At 33.8% G+C, this 17,947-nt stretch overlaps 2 protein-coding genes across 5 annotated transcripts in view; one reads left to right on the forward strand and one right to left on the reverse strand.

The window, feature by feature from the left end:
• The window catches only part of MACROD2 (mono-ADP ribosylhydrolase 2), a 1,226,284-nt gene that overhangs the window by 1,033,716 nt on the left and 174,621 nt on the right, over positions 1–17,947 (reverse strand). The gene's annotated exons all lie outside the window — the stretch shown is intronic.
• Positions 11,340–16,351, forward strand: FLRT3 (fibronectin leucine rich transmembrane protein 3). Its single transcript, XM_067564668.1, has 2 exons — positions 11,340–11,442; positions 12,574–16,351. Exon 2 carries the CDS (start codon positions 12,626–12,628, stop codon positions 14,573–14,575), a length of 1,950 nt encoding a protein of 649 aa, XP_067420769.1. The 5' UTR covers positions 11,340–11,442; positions 12,574–12,625; the 3' UTR covers positions 14,576–16,351.

Consider the following 17,947-nt stretch of genomic DNA (forward strand, 5'->3'; position numbering starts at 1 on the left):
ATTCCTATCAGAGCTTTTTTCCATATTTAAAGAAAAATGGAATGTGTACCATATTTCAACCACATCAAAATCATGCACAGCAAATACTGGTAATGAACAATATATTTAAATGGGAAATTCATGTTTACAAAAAATGAATTTTGAAGATTTTAAAAATGTAGCATGAAGTACATGGACAACATCTCTTTTTACGAAAAAAATAAATAACTAGAAAGTTCAGTTCTATGGTTAGACCTTATTTAAATAACGTAAGTGATAAGTTGATAATTTCTTGAGTTCCTAGTGGTTTCCATAAACTTTAGACTTTAAGAAATCCAGATCTCTTGAGAACTTAACGGAGCTTGGCTTTGCTGTCCTCTGATGCCACAAAAAAGTGCAATCATTGAACAATTGAGGTCAACATAGCCCTTATCACGAGCTTGCCTTCTACTTTGATATCACCTAGTCTTGCTGGTGAATACCAGAGTCAAACAGCTATAACAAACAAGCATACAGACAAGATAAACTAAATGAAGCTAATGAAGATAATATAATCAAATACTTGTGGGAGACAGCAATTGACTGGCTTCAAGGAAACAAATATTTTGAGGGAAATTTAAAAAGACAATGGGAAATGTCAGCTATGCTAAATCAAATAGCACTTGTGCAAGTTAATAAGCTACTAGTAAAAGGAAACTACACTGCAGGAAGAAATTATTAAGCAAATTTATTTTCTAAACGGCATTACTTATCACTCAATTACAAAAGAGATAAATATTTACAGTGCCTTATTTGTCCTCATCTGAATTTTTTACGAGCTAAAATAAGTATCTCAAATAGGTGTTTTAGAGGATAACAAGAAAAGCAATTATTCCATTACTAATTTAACATGGACTTTACAATACTAATATCTTTAAAGAAACATTATTCAAAACTAGAGATGAATAATCTCTCATGATTCCTATGTCAACATGACCTTCCAAGGGTCCCAGCAGTTGTTTATTGTTCATCAAATGACTTACTTCATGCCCACCGTTTTTGAATGAAACCAACACAATCAAAAACCATATTTGTTTCAACATAGGAATGACTTCCCTCCTTATTTTATGAGGTGTATCATTTGTTTACACTAGTTAATACATACAAAAACATTTTCTGAGCATTTAACTACTTCAGAACTCTCCCTGAGTCTCTAGAAATCCAAATCTACAATACAATTGCGACAAAGTCATACCAGAATGCGATGTCTCAAATGAGATTTCACGAATTTTTTTAGTCACAAAATGAAACAGGTTATAAAAGGGAAATAAAAGTTATTCAAAAACTTTTTGTTTGAAACCTATAGCTCTTGAATATTCAACTGTTTCTCCGACGATAATGTTATTTGAATCTCTATCTAAAAATTATGTTAACATTTTATTTTATTTTTACTCATTTAGACTCAAAAATGTGGTTGGCTTTCATTATACAATTACATCTCATTTACAAATTTAACATTTGTTTCCATTGAGTAAGAACAGTAGTTTCCCATTTTCTGCTGAAAAGACATATCTACCAAAATAAGAGATTCACCCACTCTTTCTGTACTGTTATAAATCAGATTCTGAAAATATAATAATTTTAAAAGGAACTTGACTTGAATAAATCTTAAAAGTGTTAGGTTTATAATCAATCTGATAAATACTGATAGCATTGCCCAAGATTTCACGTTTGGCAGATTGTGCTGTAGTTGCCTTCTACTCCCTCTAGTGTTGGTAATGCACATTCCCTGTCCATCTGCTTATCCAGTTACTCACTAAACAAGAGCCAAGATAAGGCCTGCCCATTTATGACATCACCTCTTTATTCAGCCACTGTTAGGTGAAGCTTTAACTTCAGACTTTGAGGTGGGCTGTGTGCTTGTAACTGGAATGCTTTCCCTCTCTCACTCCTTCTCAGCATAGGAGAAGTGATCTGACACAGTTTAAGCTCACACCATAACTGCTATTCCTTGCTCTTGCTTTTTGTTTACTGGACCTGAAATAAGGGCTTTTATTACTTCGCATAACCATTCGAAGTGGAATAACGGCTGTTGCTGCATTGTAAATAGGAATTCTTTTTCCCACTCTGCAGGTAAGTGTTTTCATTGATTTCTCCTAATTTCCTCAAAAGTTTTATCTTTTACTTCCCCACTGAGAATTTCTCAAGTGCAACAAGACAAAATTTTACTATCAGAGATCAGTATAAAGATGATAAATGCAGCTTATAATGCAGTTCTACAGTGCTGTACAAATATAAGAAGTTCTTTATAAAACATGGTTCATATTTAGCAACAAATAGTTTCAATCAGTATACTAGCATCAATCTTTGCAAACATTGCTAAGCTGGAGACTCTATTATATTACTCTTACCAAATACTAGAAAATACACTATAGATACCTCACTAATTTTTAAAAAAATCATATTTTCCAACCCTAGCCAGTACTGCATGTGCGGTATGATCCCCTTAATAGTCATTTTTACAGCAGTGAAAGGAAATCAATGATCCTTCAGCACATGAGTATTCGGTACATGAAGAACAAATATCTTGCTCACAGCAAGATCTGCTTTTGTATACTTACAGTCTTTTGTGAAGGATAAACAAACAGCTACACCTAGATTTTAAAGCCTGCATTACTATTCCACAAGTCTGTAATTCTGAAACAAGGTATCTGAGTTTTTTAACTGTTTCATTCAGCAGAGAAAGGATATGGTTTAAAAATATATTCCTTCCCCAGTATAATGCCAAAATGCATTGCTTGGAGAAATGTAGAATGTGACCTGCATGTTAATTCAACAAATCTAGTGAGACAAACTAACAAAGCTAAGCTTTTAGGGCAGTGCAATGGGACCAGATTGCTATATTAAATAATTTTAAAAAATTAATCCTTCTGATGTTACATTGTATTCGGATTATCCATTCACTTGAAAACTGTTTTTTCTCCATGACTGTATATATTCACAATGTGAAAAGGTATTTTTTCAGTTAAAAAAACCCCACAAAATGTTGCACACATCACACAAAATCCCCAGTGGTCTATGTGTTGAACAAAATGGTTGCATGCATGTTAAGAAAGAATGCAACAGGCCCTGATTTTCTTAGAAACCACAACATTAAAAACAAAAAGAGGAAAATTATGAGAGTTGTCTGATACTCATTTCTATGGACCTGATATGTCTAGTTTTAATAAAATTTGTTCTGTTTGTGCCTGTTCCTCAGTAAGTTATTAATTTTACTTGCCTTTTTTTCTAAAAGTGCATAATATATGCTATTACATATAAGCAAGTTGTTTTAATATCCAGGAACGATTTTTACCATCCAAATATATTTTTTTCTGAGTCAGCTAGCATTACTCTAAGACCTAAGTCAATAAAGCATTGTCAAAAACTAACATGCAGTGAAAAGAGGATGCTATTTGTATTTCAGATATTTTATTTAAATTACGCTAACTTTTACTGTCTGTGACTGCCAACAGTTTGATTGAGCACATCTTGGACACATCAAGGCAAAGTTGCTACAGTGTTACAAATGTCTTACAGTGAAAATGAATGCATATAATTAACTAATTAATGAAGGGTATTGTTAGCCATAGATTACTAATTTGATTCGAACATAAGTCACTTCTCTCCCTTTTTGAACACATTAATTCTGGTCAGTTCACAATGTACAATTGAACATTTTCTATACATCAGTGCTAGGGAAATGCAGAATCATTCCACAATTAAAGTTGCTCTTACAAAGAAACTGTGTCACACTGATTTCAAGATGCAAGTTATGTTCCCTAATTACCTCTTGGAAATAAAAAAAAATATGGATATTCCTATTCTACCATAAATTCTCAGTAGTTAAATGAGACCATGTTTAAAAAAAAAAAAAAAAAAAAAAAATTTTTGCAGCTATCCGATTTTAACAAGCTATTAATTATCTTTAACCCCATTTTCTTTGCTAGGCTATAATGTCCAGACAGAAATTCCAGTTATGTTCACCATCTACTGCCTCAGGATATAGAGTCTTAATGAACCTTTGTGTCAGGATGAAAAATGCAAATATCAACTTAAGTAAGGAGAAAAAAATTGTCTGCTCTAAAAAACAAAGATACATATCTATTTTTCTTGTCAATATACACCACATACATCACTTACCTCTGACTTGCTAGGTCAATTTTTGGGGTTTTTCCCCCCCCTCAACCTGAAAAACTTAAGGTTCATTTAATTTCGTCCAAAAACCTTTGATCACACTTCAGTTTAAAAGCCCTCACCTTTGTTTTAAATTATTTCAGATTCAAAACTTACTAGGTACCATACAGTCCTGGTTTATAAAAAGCCAATTAACTGAAAATATAAATAATATAGCCATTGTTGTTAATTCCATTATTGAGAATCTCAATTTTCCTCAAAATTTTATTCTACTTCTAAAAGGCACATTTCCTCTTTATTCTGTAGCCTACCCCTCCCCCAGAAACCGTGATCACCCCTTGTCACAGACCCCTTTTATAAAATGTTAAATAGATCTCTTAAATTTTCTTAAATTCATACTGTTTAGTTCTAATCACATTCTCACTGAGAATGACCAGATAAACACCATGATTAATGAACTCAACATGGGAAGTAAAGTTCAGGAAAATCTTTCAAAGAGTGATTTTATTCCCTTGGAGGCCTCCACTGTTTTTCTCAACAGGAGGCTTTGTTGTAATTAAAGCAGAGAAAACTGGACAGCAGCAAAAAACATCTGACTTGTGGCTCTTAAAAGCAGACTTTTTGTAGTGTGTACCACCCCCCAGTGGGCAAAAACTCTGTAGTAAACTCACAGCAAGCCTGCATCTTTGGAAAGACAATGTGTGCCTTTTACAACAAGAACAAATAAAGATGTGTCCCTGATTCATTTTTTTAATAATAGCCTTGCAATGAACAGTTTTAGTTGAAACTTATGATTTCAGGCAGTGATGTCTGTCCAGATAAATTACTGTTGTACTAGTTTGCACACTTTTTCATTAAAACAATTTAAAATTCCTTCAGCTGGTAGATGGCCATCTTTTTCACCTTCTAGCAGGATACGTTTATGTTAATAGATAATATTTCTGAAGTTTTTACTTAACGACTCCTTCATAGTAGAAGAATGCAGGTATTTTCAAAAGTGCCTGGGCAACATTAATACAACAAGTATTTACACTTATTTTTATAAGTAGCTGAAATAATCACAGTAGACTGGTACCCTGAAAAGCTTTTAGTAAGGAAGATAGTATGTATTACAAAATATGCCCCCCTCGTTAAGACCTGATAACTCTGATCACAAAACTAGTTGAACATTTTCACCAAATTTATTTTATATTTTGGAGAGCACTTTAATCAGTCAGTAGCTACCAAAACAGACAACTAAAAAGATCATCTAAGTAGGAAAGAAACAGTACATTAAAGCTTATCTATCAGCTAAACAGTATTTTGTATATACATAGCCTCTTGTTATGTCTCAACTTCAGTGCAAGGAATTTGTTAAAGCCCTTTCAGATACCATTCCACTTAAATTTAACAAGGGAAAAAATTGGTTTTACTTAGAAACAATGACAGGATTTGTTCTCTCTTCTTTCACTTCAGATGTGGACAAGTTACCTTAGCAGCAACTTTGAAAAGAAAACCTAGAAGCCATATTTGATTAAGCTCAGAAAGTACAACTCCCACCACTCCAAAGTGCTATTTTTTCTGTTTTAAAATTTAGCAAATCAAATCTGCAACCTTCATAGAAGTAAAGCAGATAATTTTATTTCAAATAAGTAGCACTTCTACCATAGTCCAAACTTTTCAAGCTAACAGCAGCAAATTGGCATTTCTGATTTAGGTCAATAGTGATAAAAATGCTAGGCACAAACAAACTTCAGAAAATATTAACTGGAAAAAAAACCCCACAAATATTTCTTACACCAATTTTCATCCACCTCAATGAATACTGATTTTGCTTCTAATTTATGCCATGCAAAAGAGGCAGAAAGTAACCTTATAATCATCATCCATTTCCAGTCAAGTTAAGACAGATATGGTCTCCATCAAATTTCATTTTTGTTTTAAAGAAACTTGATTTAGTGTTACAAACAGAGGAACATGAAAAAGAATCAGGTTCATTCACTATAAGCCTCTGGGGGGGTGGAATAAATAAATAGTTTTACACATTTAAAACTAATTTTCCGTAAGGCAAATAAAGCCTAATTCAATAGGAAAAGATATAACCCAAACTAAAAGCCCACTTGCACTTCAACAAAACCTTAAATTCTTTGGCCCTCATGAGAATAGGGGTCCTTCTGCTTGCCTAGCATTAAACAAAAGAATGGGGCACCTTCCTGAAATATGATGATCGTGGAAATTTCAATTACTAGACAGGGTGCTTAGAAAGCATTTTGCTGTCACTATTAACTAAGTCTGAGTAGAACATTCAAGAAAACAATGCCTATACTTTATTTTACATACAGTTGGAGTATTATGTGCACTTTTAAAAAACTTTTCATGCTTTTTAAAAGTAACTAAGGCCTTTGTAAACTAGTTATTTAATGTAACTTTCTAAATTGGTCACATATACAATGGACAACTCAATAACTTTTACAAATAAAAAACAAGTTAAACATTTTTTCTTTTGCTGCTCACCCATTTCAGATTATTAATATATTTATTTAGAATAGTACAATATAAAGTAAATGAAATGATACTGTGAAATTGAAATTGTTTGAACTATCCAATTTCTACTCAAAAGCTGAGTTAATTCTAGATGTCATCTTGGTTACATTTATAGCCTAAAAATATTGCTTACTAAATTATCAAACCATTATTTTAGATACTAGAGGAAAATAAACCATAGACTCTCATGGTAACCAAATTCCTGCCATAGAGTACAGGGTTAAATAATTTTATTTTGAAAAAAAGGATTTGGCAGCCTAAACTGAAATCAAGTTTAACATGAAATAAAACAATTCTAGACTTTATGCAGCTTTTAGCAAAGTTTGGAAGAAAGTTGTGTGGTTTTTTTTAAGCTAGCATTAATTTAGACAATGTTCCAGCATCATTTTAGTATACCTTTACACTTTTTACCTGTATACAGAAAGAATGCAACTAAATATGATATAGACTTCAGGTTTGATGTTTCCCTTTTATAGATAAAAGTGTCATGACACAGGACATTTCTTTATATAATGCAAGTTACTTTGAACATTTTAAAATAAGATTTCTGCGCAATTTGTTTGCCCCAGTGTAGCGGCACTGTTGGAATAAGTACATGGACTCATACATTATCAGTAGCTGTATTACACATGCACAGATAGTAGTGTCTCAATAAAATAGAGTTTTCTATGTTAGTGGGGGCCATTAAAATATTCAAATTAGTACTAAGTGTACTTAAAACTTCTATTCATCATTGTCCAGATATTACTTTTGTTACCAAAGAGACTGATTTATGCATTAAGAAGAAATAATTTTGCTTACAAAGATTCTATTTTAACCTTCCCTTTTTTTCTTACGGGTTCCCTCTCCCTAACCCCCCAAAATTAATAGCCTCTTTCAAAACCATGGGTCCATGAAACCCCCTAATTTGATGTTGTGGAAACCTCGGCCACAATGTCTGTACCAATGGGGGTCATTTTTCCTTTAATCTGCAGGCTCAACTACAATGACTTGATGTCAGGGAATATGTAGAGACAGCTCAAGAAGAGCAAAGTCTGAGCATGGCAGCAGGATTCCCCTCTTCTATGTGGACAGATCGCTAAAGTCTTTGATATGCAGAAACATTGTTTTCAGCTATAGCTTCAGATGTAAAAGGGAAGTGCAAGATATCAAACACAATCAAAACCTGAAGAAAACTGTTCTCCGTTTAAGTAAAGGGAGGAGGGGGTATAAACATAATCCATATTTTTGAAACAGTGTCTTTTTCTCCAAAGAGACCTATATTTTCCCTCTCTTTTGTTTTGATGTAATTTCCAGAGAAGGGATAAAAAATTCCAAGAACTTAATGAGCTTTAGGGTTTTCAGTTTAATCCTACATTGCCAGTAGTACAATAGAGGCAATAAACGAGTATTTGCATTTCAAATGGAGCAAAGAGGAAACAGTTTAGAATTTGAAAAGGTAAAACAAATACATTTCTCCACACAATTTGTAACTTTTTTCTCTCTCAGGAGTAAATGTTTAGAAACTAATTGATACACATTTTTACCGTTTAATTTTACCATAGCACTACATTTACTATGAAAAGTTCTAATTAAAAGCAATTATCTGCTATTTTTTATTAATGAATTGGGAAGAGAGTTTTAATTAGTAGACTTCAAAAGTGTACTTTTAAACAAGTTTGTATTCCCTTCTCTCCCTCCTCCCCCCACATCCTTCTAGCATATGCTGCCCTTTCTCATAATTGCTTTTCCTTTATCAACACTTCATATGAGTTCCATGGGGATTTCATTTTTATATAGATTAGCTAATTTAATATATTACAAATTTAGGAATACAAGCCAAAAAAAACCCAAACAATTTACAGTCACTTTTTCATCTGACAGTTTCTTTGGGATTTTTGGTATTTATTTTCCAGTTTACAACAATGTGCAACACAGTTATCAATGCCATAAGAAACATTAATAATTCTTTTTTTATTATTCCAAAATGTACCCCATATTAATATTTTATTTAACACATACTACATTATTTAAGTTAAAAATAAAAATATTTCTGTTATTCCAACAATAGCCGCATTTAGAGAGACTAGTGGCCCAGTATCTTTTATTGGACCAACTTCCGTTGGTGAATGAGACAAACTTTCAAGCTTACATAGAGCTCTTCAGAGGAAGTTGGTCCTCACCCACCTTGTCTCTCTAATATCCTGGGACCAACACAGCCACACCACCACTGCAAACAATAGCCATATTTATCAGTTCAAGTCAATAGTTTCATTACTATCAACTGCTGAAATAAGCAAGGAAAGAAAACACCTAGAATTGAAACCACAGTTATGAACATAGCACTGCTCCTCAGCAAACAGAATGCTTCAGGATGGGTGTCCATAGTTAGATTTGATTTACACAAGTGTAACAAAACAGAATTAGCCCCACACCATTCCATTTTCAAGATTCAAAAGTGAACAAAGCTGCCCTTTAAAAAAATGTTAATATCTACAATAATTAACCAAATCTCTGATTGGATCTAATATTTTATGGTAGACTATGAGCAACTCTACTTTTACTCAGCTTATTAAAATGGAGACCTCAGCAGCCATTCTTCTGCATACATTGTAATTCTGAAGCAGATGCTCTGCTTTTTGGAATCTATGTAATTGTTAAGTGGAGAAATAAACTGCAGTTACAACATTTTTTTTAAATTTCAGGGTCAAGTATTTCCATGTCAGACTAATGCTCTCTATATGGACTTTCCAGGCTACTGTACTCTTTCAAGAGTCTGATTTGTCTTGTATACCCCCGAGTTTCACCTCACTTAAAAACTACTTGCTTACAAAATCAGACATAAAAATACAAATGTGTTACAGCACACTATTACTGAAAAATTGTTTACTTTCTCATTTTTACCATCTCATTATAAAATAAATCAATTGAAATATAAATATTGAACTTACATTTCAGTGTCTACTATATAAAGCAGTATAAGTAAATCATTGTCTGTATGAAATTTTAGTTTGTATGACTTCGCTAGTGCTTTTTATGTAGCCTGTTGTAAAAACAGGCAAATATCTAGATGAGTTGATATACTGCCTGGAAGACCTCTGCCTACCTCCAGAGGTATGTGTACCCCTGGATGAGAACCACTGCTCTAAAGTATCTGACTGGGAGACCCTTCAAAGTAGAGATGACAAGATTCAGGCAGAAAAATATAGTCTAAAACAATCTGATATTATGCTTCTATCATGAAATCTGAACAGCCAAACCAAAGGTTTTTTCTTTAGGTATAAAATTTCTTACTCCCTAGCACTGTAATTGCATTGTTACAGTGTAGCACTGATTCTAAATAAATTACCTCATAGCAAGATACTTCAAATGCAATAAAATAGCTTAAAGTTTTAACAATACTGCATATTTTAACCTATATTATACATTTAACTCACACCACAAGCATGAACATCTCTCCATCCTTGCATGATGAAATAAGGCAAAATTCTAAATACCGTGTCTGTTATTGAGATAATATGTTAACACAGTACTTTGACCCAGCCTTTCCAGCTGTCATACAGTAACTAATGAACAGTATTTCTGTCATTTTATATTTAAAACCAAGAAGAGGATTAATCTGTTCTCTCAGTTTAGCAACAGTGAAAACAGAGATAACAGTAGCATGCAAAGCCTTCAAAAAGGCTAGACTTCTTTTTGTAATCAAAAGGAACACGTCACAATTTAAAAGAATAATTTCTTTACAGTCTGTTGATTAAAGCTTTACTTCAATTACTTTCATACTGAGACGAATATAACAAAATGGCTAAAGTAAAATCCCAACAAGTGAAACGAGACAGCAGAATGTCTAACTGTTAGTAATTCCACTCATTTTGCTGAATTACCAACATACCAAGGAAACAAGATATATTGGTTGTGTAAATAATAAATGTAGTTCAGTTTGTATTAAGAATAGAGATCAGCATTTCTTTGTATGCAAATGTTCACTATTGTTATTCATTAAAATGTGTTTACTTTCACAGGAAATTAACAGATTAAAGGACACTTTAGAAGAGGAGTTTTTTGCTTTTTGTTTTGAGAAGGAATGAGCGTGTTTCTGTTTCTTCAGTAGAAAATCAAATGAATTAAAGAAAAACAATCTATTGTAAAATAACTCATATGGTTGTAGAGCATCAGGAAATACTTTCTGCACTGGAAATTCTGAGCAAGCTTTCAGAAGTGAAAGTTGGAAGCATTTCTTTCACAGCAGGTATGGATTTATCAGAATGTAGCTACTGTACAAAGTTCATACTTGGATAATTTTGGTCAGAACCCTCTCCCCATTTTTATGACCTCCTGAAGAGGCTATCATCATTCAACTTTCAGCATAATGAATGGTTTCCATCAGGTGGAGCTGAAGTTACTATCTCTGACTACTATGCTACACAGAAGAGTTTGTAAGAAATACAAGGAAATCAATTTTTGTTTAGGGCATTAAACAAAAAGTAAGAGACTCTTCATGCACAGACTTTATTTGAAGAAAACATTAGAATTCTCATTCCTGCATAGTTGCAGGAAGTTGAAGCTTTTTTTCTCCTCAACCTGGTGTACTTATGTACCATGATAAGCCTTTGTTGGAATGCTCACTGAATACAGTGGAATTAGTCAGGAAGCATATACTACCACAAAGATCACTTGAGTAAGCACAGTCAAGGAAGACCAGCTACACAGAATAAACTGTAAGACTCCAAAAGTCATTCTCCATGGTAAAAATTTATGTGTATTGGACTTTTACAAGCACAGAATTTACTCGTACTTTTAAATAAGGTAGGTGCAATATCAATGCGTATTTCTTTTTAAGTTTGGGAGAACAAAATGCAATTAATTAATAAATCTGCAAGAGAGGAGATCATGATTTCACATAATGCATTGATGATCTTATAAATTTTCATTACCCTAACTACAATGATAATTGAATTATGTTGTCTTAGAAGTTATAAAAATGTTAATTACTTTATAAGAATTTACGAACAAATATTACCAGCGAAGTCCAGTTCTAATCTCTATAGTTCATGTATAGAGTCTACATTGCACAGTTTGAATTAATAAGATGAGACAGTGTGGGTAAACCTGTCAAATAAGTTGCTTATTAGCATACTGCTTAGTAGGGAGACTTTCGAGAATGACAAATATTTAAACATTAAATTAAGCATGTAATGAAATATTCCATCCAATCATCTGGAAAAATGTAGATCTAGCAGCTATGTAAACCTTTCCCAAGCATATACTAGCTCCTTGGGTCTCACACTTTTGAACATTCCAATTATTTTTTAACATATCAAGGGCAACAGCATAAAAAATTATTTTATTGTACTTAGATTACAACAATATGGGGCAGATCAAAGATTGAGTAGGCTGTATTAGGTCACTATTCTTCTGTTCACATTCTGACCATTTAAAAGGTCATTTAGGATGCTCTGGAAAGGGTATTTAGGAAGGGTTTTATTGATCTCTAAAGGACCTATATATGGCTCAGCTGATCTAAAAGTTATTTGATGGTTTTCAGGAACTGAATGTAAAATTTAGACAAGATTTTGCCTTGAAGTAAGCTTCCAAGAGAAACAAATATCTTAGATGGAAATGAAGGTATCTGAAAACAAACTTTCTTTTCTTTACACACAGAATGTGTAGTATTTGTTAGAAGGATGCTTCTTATTTAAAGAAATAATGTACAAATCAAACATAGCTGAGTTATATTCAAATTACTGTATAATGCTAAACCTATAAACCAAAACTAAGCACAATTACTATAAGAAATGAAAGTAAACTGTTCCTCAGTTCAGCTAAAACTCTTCAAGTTCACAACACACATATTTTAGATGTCATCTGTAATTTCAAAGTGGTGTTTTCATTTTAGTTCCTTCACTAGTAATCTGCATAATATTGTTCTTTTTGCAGGTCGTTGAAGACCAGAAAACTAGACTGTGTACAGATTTCATTGTTCCTGACCATGATCAGAGTAACCTGGAACATCTTCCTAATTTGGACTAAGATAGGGCTGTTGCTTAAAATGGCACCTCATTTGGTCAGTGCCAAATCATGCCCATCGGTGTGTCGCTGTGATGCAGGTTTCATTTATTGTAACGATCGTGAATTGACATCAATTCCTACAGGAATACCACAGGATGCTACCACCCTCTACCTTCAGAACAATCAAATAAATAACGCTGGGATTCCTTCAGATCTGAAAAACTTGCTTCGGGTAGAGAGAATATATTTATATCACAACAGTTTAGATGAATTCCCTACCAATCTCCCTAAGTATGTTAAAGAACTGCATTTGCAGGAAAATAATATAAGGACCATTACTTATGATTCGCTTTCACAAATTCCTTATCTGGAAGAATTGCATTTGGATGATAATTCAGTTTCCGCTGTTAGTATTGAAGATGGAGCTTTCCGGGACAATATCTATCTCAGACTACTTTTTCTCTCTCGAAATCACCTTAGCACCATTCCCTGGGGTTTACCTAAAACGATAGAAGAGCTACGTTTGGATGATAATCGTATTTCCACAATTTCAGAGGTGTCCCTTCAAGATCTTACAAATCTAAAACGTCTGGTTTTAGATGGAAATCTTTTAAACAATCATGGATTAGGAGACAAAGTCTTCATGAATCTAGTCAATCTAACAGAACTGTCATTGATCCGCAATTCCCTTACAGCTGCTCCAGTAAATTTGCCAGGCACAAACCTAAGAAAGCTTTATCTTCAAGAAAATCATATAAATCGTGTACCACCTAATGCTTTCTCTTACCTAAGGCAGTTGTATCGACTAGATATGTCCAATAACAATCTAAGTAATTTACCTCAGGGTATCTTTGATGACCTGGACAACATAACTCAATTGTTTCTTCGTAACAACCCTTGGTACTGTGGGTGCAAAATGAAATGGGTACGTGACTGGCTTCAGTCATTGCCTTTAAAAGTTAACGTACGTGGACTGATGTGTCAAGCACCAGAGAAAGTGCGTGGAATGGCTATCAAGGATCTCAGCGCAGAACTATTTGATTGTAAAGATGACAGTACTGTAAGCACCATCCAAATTACTACTGCAATACCAAACACATTATTCCCTGCTCAAGAGCATTGGCCAGTTTCTGTGACCAAACAGTCAGACATAAAGATTCCCAATCTAAATAGAAACTACAGAACCACAGCAAGTCCGGTACGGAAAATCATTACAATCATTGTGAAATCTGTAAGCACCGAGACCATTCATATTTCTTGGGACGTTGCACTACCAATGACTGCTTTAAGACTGAGTTGGCTTAAAATGGGTCACAGCCCTGCCTTTGGATCTATAACTGAAACAATAGTTACAGGAGACAGGAGTGACTACCTACTTACAGCCCTTGAGCCAGAGTCACCATACCGTGTATGTATGGTTCCCATGGAAACCAGTAACATCTATCTGTCTGATGAAACCCCTGTTTGCATAGAGACTGAAACAGCACCCCTTAAGATGTACAATCCTACAACAACCCTAAACCGAGAGCAAGAGAAAGAACCTTACAAAAATTCTAATTTACCTTTGGCTGCCATCATAGGTGGTGCAGTGGCACTAGTAGCTATAGCACTGCTTGCTTTAGTGTGCTGGTATGTCCATAGAAATGGATCCTTGTTTTCAAGGAACTGTGCATACAGCAAAGGACGGAGGAGAAAAGATGATTATGCTGAAGCTGGAACTAAGAAGGACAACTCCATCCTAGAAATCAGGGAGACTTCTTTTCAGATGATACCAATAAATAATGACCAAGTGTCAAAGGAGGAGTTCGTAATACATACTATATTCTCACCTAATGGAATGAATCTGTATAAAAACAACCACAGTGAAAGCAGTAGTAACAGAAGCTACAGAGACAGTGGTATACCAGATTCAGATCATTCACATTCATGATACTGAAGGAAATAATGGACTTCGGTTTGTTTTTCCAACAAGGAAAGAGTGACTTTAAAGGTTGCTGTTCTACTGCAAGACACTGGATAAAAGACTGAAAAAGCAATGTACTGTACATTTGCCATATAATTTATATTTAAGAACTTTTTATTAAAAGTTTCCAATTTCAGGTTACTCCTGCGATTAATGTAGTGGGGATACCTGACCACAATTCTCTATTTTAGTATTTTTTAGTAATTTGTACTGTATTTTCCTTGCTAATATTGAAGTTACAGACCATTTAACTTTTGTGTTCTACTGAGTAAAATGACTTGTTGACTGTGAAAGTGAATTTTCTTGCTGTGTTGAACAATCAGGACTTTGCATTCATTTAAGATCCTTGTAAGTATAAGCACAGGCCATTTTTCACTTTGGTATTAATAAAATGTTAAACCTGGCAGACTGAGGAGATAAAAAGTGGTTGCAAAAATTCTTAGAACTATAATGTTGGGTATAATTAACTCTGTAAACCACGACAATATTCAATAAACAAAAATGTGCGTGGTAATGGGCAATATCAGCTGTCTGGATATATCCATTTTAACAACAGTGAAATGAATTTTTATAAGCAAATTTATCATCTGCATGATATTGGCACGAAAGCAAAAGTTTGAGGCCTAGCACTTAATGAAACTCCTCATGAGGCTTCAAGAATACACTATCATCACAAACCAAAGGGTACATTTAATTTTAGTTCTCAAAAATCAGTAAGTCTACTTATTATAGAGAACATGATGATAGGTGGTAGGTATTTTGAGGAAAATTTTAGTAGTTGCACTTGAACAGAAAATATGTTGCTAATTCCACACGTAAGAAAACATATCAATATGAACAAGATTAAAATAAGAGCTAAAATAAGGCCTCAACCAGTTTTGAGACATGATGGTAAATGGATAAATTGTACAATTGCTAAATATGGAAATATCGTTCTTACTTCTAAAGCATATAAACAAACAGTATTCAAGTGTATTAAATATACTTTAGACTTGGCAGAATTTGATTTTCTTTTTTATATTTCAACAGATAATGTTTATTTAAGCATTTTTTCAATTTATATCTATTTAAATTTTCACAGTTCTGCAAATTTATGGGTTCTAAGCATTTCTTCTGATTTTTATTGATTTACATTTTCATGTTTCCAGGAAAATTATAGGATTTGTGTCAAACAATGGAAGGAACGGGGGTGTCAATCAATTATTTAATGACTGTAGACATTCAGATTCAAACATCAAAATATACAACATACATATCCTTAAATCAAACTCTAATAAGTTATCTAGCAGCATTTTTCTTACTTTGCCTATCTGTAAATTTTTATGATTATCAGTGGTAATATTTTTCATCGATTTGTGTGTGTACTGTGAACTCAAGATTTAATGACATTTACCAATAAAATTCAAATCCTTCCAATCCTGATCCTCCCAATCCTAAATATACTTCCACTACAGTCAGGAATACTGCCCATTATTGTCACAATTTTCCACAAGCTTCATAATAAATTTGTAAGATAACTGTGAGGTACTTAAGTTTAAAACCCAAGCCACTCTTTTTTGTTGCCATAATCATTTATTTTTTTCAAATGAAAACCAAAGTGCATTATACGTCCTTTGGCCAGTCTTGTATGTGCCTTGATCCAATGCTATGTGTATTCAGCTTTTAAAAATAAATAAATAAATAAAATGGTAACAAATTTTTCATACACACTTAAGTATGAAAGGCATTGGTCTTATTGCTGAATAAAATTTAAAAATAAGTACAGAACAATGTGTTTTGCTTTTCCTAACTGATGTGCAAAAAAAGCAGTTAAGGAATTAAAAATGTAGACTGCATCTGCAGTGCACTAATAAGATATCCAATAGGAGGCAATTACTTTTCAGGTCACGAATTTCAACTGCTTCTTTGTCAAGCACAAAACCATAGTGTTTGGCTGGGATTTTTTTTTTTTTAATCACTTTGAAAACAGGTTGTCACTTAACTCGATAACTATAATATTAACAGACGGTAGACAAGACCTAGACTGTTATCCCTCTGAAGTACAAGAGAACGAGTACCCAGTTCTTTAAAGAATTTTTATGTTAGTGAACTAGGGGTATAGAGATGGAGTAGAAGGACAACATCACGTAAAGCACAGTATGAATTTAGAGTCTATTTAAAAAAATACATACAAATGCCTTAACATATCCTTTGGATGGCATTTCTGCAGGGAGGAAGGATGCATAGAAAGTAAAATTCAACACTTTGAAGAATGTTTTTGTAACAACAACAGCACACTTAGTATGCAAGACAGTGCTCAACTGATAAAAACGTGACCTCTGTTTTTGTACCTGAAACCCAATCTGGAGTAAGAGGCCCACTTCCCCAGATGTGTTATGCCCACAAATTGATCAGTTTCCAGAAGTAACATATTTCTGTCTTTTACACTCCCACTGGTTGGCCATTTCCCAGAAGCTTAAAATGTGTACAGATTTTCCCTTAGCAATGGCTGGAATAGGCCAGACAAAGTTCCATAGAAGGTAAGGTTTGAGTGGTTCAATAAACCAATCCATTCCCCTCCCAGGCAACTCCACCCTTCTAATTTGTCAGACACACCTAAGGTTTACAATAGAATGTGTTACTGTATTTCCTTTCATCTTGATTTCCAGTCGTAGCATGGTGTACATCTCCCCAGTCTCTCAGCCTCACAGTACCTTCACACCACTGGAATTCTACACTTGCCTCTTAAGCAGTGAAGAAGGGGGAATCACTGTCCTTCATTATGAAGAAGACTAAAATCATATTGCTTTCCCTTCCAGAAGAACTGATTGTATCAATTTGGTCACAAAGTAACATAACAAAAGTTATCACACTAAGCATATCACACTAAGCAGTTATTTGCTGATTTCTGTATACTATGCTAAACAAACTATTTTTGCCAAATTAAGATCATTATCAGAGACAAATCTAGAAAACTGTGAAGTCTTAGACTGCTATGCCTTTGTACAACACCCACTCCCTCCCCTCCACAAACAAAAAAGTAGGAATAGAAAACTCTGAAGGTTTCCCTGTTGAGAAATTCCCTCTAAATTTCTCAATGAATAGTGGGGTGTGTTCCTTCACGGAAAAAGCATATTATGTGTCCTGCAGAATCCCTGTATCTCTGAGACCCAATGGAGTACAGGGACATTGGTACAAAGTTTGTGTGCACTTCTACCATTACCCCAGCTCTCTGATAGCAAAACTCCAATTGATTTCAGGGACTCTTCAGGCTGCTGATGTTGTCATGAAGAGTATACAGCATTAGGTAGGCTCCATAGAGTTAAATATAACCACAGGCTATATTATTTTTTCTGCAGA

This window comes from Emydura macquarii, unplaced genomic scaffold (assembly GCF_026122565.2).
Source record: "Emydura macquarii macquarii isolate MOO-44397 ecotype Brisbane River unplaced genomic scaffold, CSIRO-AGI_Emac_v2 contig_2676, whole genome shotgun sequence".
NCBI classification, from domain to species: Eukaryota; Metazoa; Chordata; order Testudines; family Chelidae; genus Emydura; species Emydura macquarii.